The 7,385-nt window shown below is 39.0% G+C and overlaps 1 protein-coding gene across 3 annotated transcripts in view; it reads left to right on the top strand.

Annotated features, from left to right (window-relative positions):
- The window catches only part of GABRB1 (gamma-aminobutyric acid (GABA) A receptor, beta 1), a 398,062-nt gene extending 391,136 nt beyond the window's left edge, over nucleotides 1-6,926 (top strand). For 2 of the 3 annotated variants that reach the window (XM_011927339.1, XM_011927340.1), the window contains one exon: nucleotides 6,166-6,916. In XM_011927339.1, the coding sequence (XP_011782729.1) occupies nucleotides 6,166-6,510 (345 nt within the window). In that variant the 3' untranslated portion in view covers nucleotides 6,511-6,916. Of the gene's footprint in view, nucleotides 1-6,165 lie in introns of all 3 variants that reach the window. The other variant, XM_011927338.1, reaches the window with a different exon arrangement.
- Nucleotides 6,927-7,385: the final 459 nt, after the last annotated feature.

Here is a 7,385-nt window from a genome sequence, read left to right as displayed (position 1 = left end):
TGATGGGTGCAGCACACCAACATGGCACAAGTATACATATGTAACAAACCTGCACAATATGCACATGTACCCTAGAACTTAAAAGTATAATAAAAAAACAAAATAAATGATTATCCATGATCCACCTAAAATTGCTTTTTGCAGCCAGGAAATATGCCTGTCTAATAAGGTGTAAAGTGAGAGTGAAATATTGCCAAGCCCTTGGGGCTGCAGAACTAAACTGCATTCTCTGCTCCCCTTTACTGGTCATCTATCTGAAGTGGAAGAGGAAGGGTTTCTTGATTGGCCCTCCTGAAGTCTTATTAATAATTACATTCATTTTCTCTAAATTTAGGTTCAATGACACTCTAAACTTTAAAAAAAGAATCCATTATGTTGGTTTGAGGAATGTATGATTAATATACTGTAGTCATTCCTTCTAATCAGAAACAGACTTACCTCCCCGGTCACTGGAACTGATGAACAACTGCAGACTTTACCCACAAGCACAGCAGTATTCAACATGTACCCTCTCAGTAAGTAGATCAGAGACAGAAAACTCCAGAAGGCACACAGCCTAGAATGCCTGCTTCCTTCTTCTAAATATACCTGCCACATAGATCAGTGGGGAGCAGTGAGAGGGGAGAAGGAGAAAAGAAGTTGTACATGTTCCTCCCTTAGATTCTCTCCTGGGACTTAGAGTGGGAATTCCCATACTTGAGGGCACTGTGAGGAGTGGGGAATAATTATCCCATGGGATAGTTCTTTCAACATCAGCAACTTTTGAAAAAAATCTGCTGGTCTCTACCTGCCTTAGAAATTCAGTACGTTAACAATTTTAATTTGCCTCACTTCCTTCTGACTCAAGGTTTAAAAATCTTCAATCTGGATTGTGCTCAACTCAGATATTGATATTTTGATATTTCTTTATTAATTAGGCAGCATTTAATCACTGCAGATGTTGGGGCAATGTACAACATGACTTCTTGCTCCCTCTGATGATATGAAGAAATAATAGCCCTTTTTCCATGGATATTATTTTTGGAAAGCTGTGTCAGCTTCAGATATAAGAATACCTTAGATGCCCTGATATGGTTGAGGCAAAGGGAAAGCCACTCTTCTCCAAGGGGAATGGATTACAGCAGAACCGACAAGAAACTTGTGGGTATCAGCAGTGGTATGGCTACTACATGTATACCTTACCCGACAGCAGAAAGCTGGAGGGTGAGGGTAAAGTATCACACTGTAGAAGAAATGCATGAGCATGTACACACACACACACACACACACACACACACACACACACACACGTCTGTTAACATCAGCCTTTAGGACAAGTCCTACACTGGGTAAGAAAGAAAATGGAAGTGGGCAAGAATTGTTATATAGCTACTTTAAAATTTTTCCTGAAAAATAACATGGTAATGTTGATATAACTCTATAGTAATGAAATCAGCTTTCATGGATAGTTGCAAAACTAGATCCATTATCTTAAATGTCAAACCACTTAATGCTATGATTTCTAGCTCAGTGACAGAGAATATTGAGGGATTTGCACATACTGGTAAACCTCATGCAATCTTTAGGCACATTTGAATCTGCACCAAGGTTAACCAACATAGCTTAATAAAATGTACCTTGTTAACCTTGACTTCTGTTTAATTAGGAGCATCTGTATGCTTCACTAGCCAATAAATTCTAGCAATTTTGTTTACTTAGAGAGATTCATAATAATGTAACTTAATGATGCATAGAATGCAGATCACATGATTCCATTTTACAAGCATTTTTTCCGAATGCTATGTCCTCCACCTGGAATGTTCTTCATAATCCAAAACTGTCAAAGATTGGAAGCCAACCCTTGAGATTACCTAATGAAAACCTTCCATTTATGGATAACGGAACTGAGACGCAGACTTATCCAAGGCCATTTCTGAGTAGATAATAAAACTAGAATAATAACATAGCTTTCAACTCTCAATTTTTGTTCTGTCCTCTACCCATCTTTTAAAACTCAATGCAAGCCCCACTGTTACAAGAAGGCTTCTGTGACCCCCCCAGTGATTTCTCACTTTGATGAATCCCTAATTATGATATATATTATGCTATTTAGAATTTGATTGAAAACTTGTCACTCCCAATATTATGCTTCACTCATATATCTCTAAGAAGGTAATGATCTTTTATGGACAGAATTCATATTTTGTGATTATCTTAGCTATTCCAAAGTACCTAACAAAATCATGTGTTCCAGTCCTTATCTTCTAACATACTTCTCCCTCCTTTAAGGAATTCAAGCATTTTGGCCCTCATCACTTCAACCCTACCATCCTCAGTAATGTCAACTTTCATGTACATGACTTTTTCAATTATAGACATACAGTAGAGGACAGAGACTGCATCTGGCTCATTATTCCCAAACACCTTCACCATCACCTGGCCTCAAGTCTCAAGCAAACATTAGCACATGTTCCCATTGCTCAGAAATATTCTACCTCCCATATCTCCATGTGTAAAATTTCCATTTCTGAATGTAGCCTGTTATCCTTCCATATTTTTGACTTCCTCACTCACTCCCATAGAATTTGCCATTCTCAATCCTTCTCCTTTTCCTGTCTACTGTGTCTCTTCCATCTTCACTTGACACGCTGATATGTTTGAGCTAATGCTTTTATTTATTTTCTTCCTTTGACCTGCAAACTTTTGAAAAGGAGAGTTCATACAAACTCCCTTCTCCTCCTTGCTACCAATTCAGTCTTTAATCCGTTGAAATTCATGTTCTACTTCAGCTCTTATTCTAAGATCACAAATGGCCTTATTGATAAATCTATGAGCCTTCTTCATTCCCCCTGTTTTCTCTGAAACACTATTGACCATTCTCTCCTTCTGGATACCCTTCTCCCTCCTTGAGTTTCTCTTCATAGCATTCTGTTATTTATTCTCTACCTCTATAGTTTCTCTGTGTCTCTTTCACTGACTGCATAGGTGCCTCCCACTCCTAAAATAATCTCAGCCCCAACATTATCCCAGTCATCACCACATATACATTACTTGCTGGACACCACCACAAGGATGCCCAACATATATCACAAATTCAACCTAAATAACAAACTCTTTTTTTCCACCCTATACACGCAACACACGCCAGACACCCCATTTCGCTGATGACAATGTAATCCTTTCAGCCTAACAGGCTGATAGTTGCCAGATCACCTTCCCTTCCTTGTGCTACAAATCTATTCAGTTGCCAAATCAATTTCATTTCTATTTTAAACATTTTTCAAAAGCTCCTCTTTAGTGTACTTTTCCTTTTCTTTCTGCTACATTGTCCTAGTCCAGGCCTTCATTATCTATCCCCTGAGCACCCCAATAGCTCTGGTTGGGAAAATAGAACTGAAACCTAAAATCAACATCAACACAAAGTAATATATACTAAAGGATATGTGAATGGGAAAAAAAAAAAAAAGAGGTCCCTAACTGGCTATGCAAAAGTCAGATCTGGATGCAGATATGTTTCATCTGACCTGAAAATCATTTTTACACTATTGAGCCAACTTGAAGGGAAGACAAAATAAAAATCAACATGTTCAGGTTTTCTGGTAAAGGGGGTGACCTGGCAACATTAGGGTCTAGTCCATTCAGTGTAGTTGTCAACCGGAGCTGAATTGCAGTCTCCTCCTTAGATATCTGCTCTCTGAGGCCCCATAGGCATCACCATTCCCTAACTTCACTCAATTACTTACTCTCACCTGGCCCTACTCAGTCATGCTTCTTGGTCCCTGTAGGTGGCTGCGTTTGTAAATTCTGTTGTAAAAGTCAGTGCTAAGGGTTTTTGATGGTAAGGATGCTCATTGTGCTCAGCATATATCCTTGACACCTAACACTTTATCTCTCACGCAGTAAGCACTCAATAAATGTTGGGAGAAAGTTTTGGAGGTGACTGTGGGCAGGCAAAGTACAAAGGTACACAAAGAAAGCAGGATTTAAACTGAGCCTTGGCCAAAACAGGTGGATTTGATTAACATACAAAGAGAGAGAAAATAATATTTGAGACAAAGAATATTCTGTGTTTTAATCCCAAATTTGGTACTGTTGTTTAATCTTATTGTTTAATTTACTTAACTTCTTTGAGCCTTGGTTTCCTGTCTGCTGAATTAGGATAACATATATGTCATAGTGTTGTTATAACTAAGGTAAATTACTCAGTAAGATTCAATTACTGAAATACTGGAATTACCGAGATAAATTACACAGTAGAAATCAATAAATAGTAGTTATTAAAAACAAAATAATAATAATAATAGTAACTCCCTGAATAAAGCCACCAATAGAGGTATATGGTCAGGGCATGTGTGTAGCCCAATTAGACTGAAGCAAAATGCTTCACAGAGGGAAATAATGATAGACAAAAAAGGAGAGAGAGATGACGGAAACCAGAGTCGGTCGCCATTTCTCTCTCTAGCCAACTCAAATCTTAAAGCTAACAAATGCATCACTGAATTTCCTATGGTATGTAACAAAGGCCAAGGACTGTGACCTGGTCCTCCCAGTAGAAAGTGCTTGAGCTTTAAATCAGATACACATAGGTTCTAATATCAGGGCTGGCACTTACTAGCTGAGTAAATGAGCCAGATTGTTAACTGTTCTAAATCTTAGTTGCTTTATCTATAAAATGGGAATGGATGGCCTTCTAAAATAGGGTTCCTGTATTAAACAAGTAATATATATGCTAGGCTCATGGTGGAAACTCAATAAATCTTAGTTCTTTAAACGGTACTACGGTTGTACCATCATGTGCTATCTATCCTCTCTCCCTTTGTTTTCTTTCTCTCTTGTTTGTATTTGCCACCCATGTTTTTCTCTATCTCTTCTTTGCCAGGCTCTTTTGCCTCCTTACCTATACCTAGTGTGTTAGGTGTTTACTAAGATTAATCTCATTCAAAAGCATTTATAGAACCCTTACTATATGTCAGGCACTATGCTAATACACATGTTAGCACAGCTCCCTCTACTGCCCTTGGAAGTACTTCAAGCTCATTTTCACGTATGAGTCACGTCCCTTCCAGGTAAATCAGTTTGCAAAGTATATCAGCTTGAAGTTAAACAAGACCACATCCTGAGCCAAACTATGCTCACATTTTCTGTAGTTCCAAAAGAGTATGTGTGGGCATAACATAGAGAAGAACCAGGAAACCTGTGATAGGTATCACTGGAACTGCAGGAAGCATCTATGAACAACAGTAGAGGAACAAAAGTCAAAGGACAACCAGGCATATCCTTTGACCCATTAATTATATTTGTCAGTTTCACCTGAGGAAATAATTATGGATATTCACAAAGATTTAACTATAAAATATTCCTTCCAGACTTGTCTGTAATACTACAAAAGTAAAACAAACCTTAACATCTAACAAAAGATTAATTCAATTGTGGTTTATTCATGTAAGCTATTAATGAAGCATGTCACAGAGGAATATTAACAAGGAAAGATGCCCAGGCTGTATTATTAACTGAGAAAAGCAGGTTGCAAGGCAAAATATATGAATGAACCTGTGTTTGTAAGTATATATGAATAGAGAAAATTCTGGAAGCCAAGCGAGATGTTAATGATTGACTCTGAAGGTGGGATTATGAATTTTTACTTTTCGTTTTGTGTTTCTAGCTTTGTTTCCATGTACCACTTTTATAACAAGAAGAAATACACATGTGCACGCGCACGCACACACACACACACACACACACACACTAGTGTTCTGTGAGTGGAGACAGATGATAGCTGGAAAGCTAGCAAGGTGGATGGATGATGATAGATAGATAGATAGATAGATAGATAGATAGATAGATAGGGTAGATAGATGCATGGCCAGCTGGATGGATGGATGGATGGATGGATGGATGGATGGAGAGAGAGAGAGAGATAGAGAGATAGATAGATTAGATAGATAGATAGATAGATAGATAGATAGATAGATAGATAGATAGATTAGATAGAGATAGATAGATAGATAGATAGATAGATAGATAGATAGATAGATCGATCGATCGATCTCCACATGGAGGCACATCAAGCCAGATGTTTAGGTAGACAATGTTTAACAAGCCTTATGGGGTATCATTAGTAACAGGTTAATGAAAACAGGCAAAGGTCCTGCAACTTGTGTCCGAGCCTGTTCTTTTTGTCATCAGGTCGACGCCCACGGTAACATTCTCCTCAGCACCCTGGAAATCCGGAATGAGACGAGTGGCTCGGAAGTGCTCACGAGCGTGAGTGACCCCAAGGCCACCATGTACTCCTATGACAGCGCCAGCATCCAGTACCGCAAGCCTCTGAGCAGCCGTGAGGCCTACGGGCGCACCCTGGACCGGCACGGGGTGCCCAGCAAGGGGCGCATCCGCAGGCGCGCCTCCCAGCTCAAAGTCAAGATCCCCGACTTGACTGACGTGAATTCCATAGACAAGTGGTCCCGAATGTTTTTCCCCATCACCTTTTCTCTTTTTAATGTCGTTTATTGGCTTTACTATGTACACTGAGGTCTGTTCTAATGGTTCCATTTAGACTACTTTCCTCTTCTATTGTTTTTTAACCTTACAGGTCCCCAACAGCGATACTGCTGTTTCTTGAGGTAAGAGATTCAGCCATCCAATTGGTTTTAGGTCTTGCATATCAGTTTTATTACTGCACCATGTTTACTTCAAAAAGACAAAACAAAAAAATATTTTTTTTTCCAGTCTACCTTGGTCCAGGTTATCAGCTCTGTAAGAGCTCTATTAATTGCCATGTTTACAAACAAACAAACACAAAGAGAAGTTAAATAGGTAGATCTTTAGCAGTCTTTTCTAGTTGCCCTGAATTTTACTGATTTATTTTTTAGGGAAAATGAAAAGAGGACCTTGCGGTCCACCTGCACTACTTCCTGGTAAACTGTAACAATCTTATGCTGCCAAAACAACAACAACAACAACAACAACAAAAAACAATTTCCAGGATCTCAGAAGGAAAAAACAAAGCCATTGACAAGTTACAGATTTCCAGGAAGAAGGCAAAGGAGAAAGGAGCTTAGAAAGGGAAAGAAGAGTCCCCTCTATCCTTAAGTTCTCCTATGTACGTTGTAAAAGGGCTCCACAGCTCCATAGAAGAAGAGGAAAGGAAGGGCAAGCGCTGGTCAAGGTTATGCAATCCCAACCTGCCATCTTCACCACCCCATTAAGCTGGATATTCTGAAACATGCTTCTTTCTCAGACTTTCCAGCAAATTTTAAATTAACATTAGAATCCAACCTGGACGACCTGGTAGCCATTGAGAACATTTTTCTTTTTTTCTTAAGAATAAGGAGGCAATGGGAGGCAATGACCATTTTTCTAACTGGCCATTTCAAACATGCAGCCCTGAATTCATCTCATCAGCC

The sequence above is a fragment of the Colobus angolensis genome, unplaced genomic scaffold (assembly GCF_000951035.1).
Source record: "Colobus angolensis palliatus isolate OR3802 unplaced genomic scaffold, Cang.pa_1.0 Scaffold71, whole genome shotgun sequence".
Lineage (NCBI taxonomy): Eukaryota > Metazoa > Chordata > Mammalia > Primates > Cercopithecidae > Colobus > Colobus angolensis.
The sequence above is the reverse complement of the archived record's forward strand: the minus strand, read 5'-3'. Positions and strand labels throughout refer to the sequence as shown.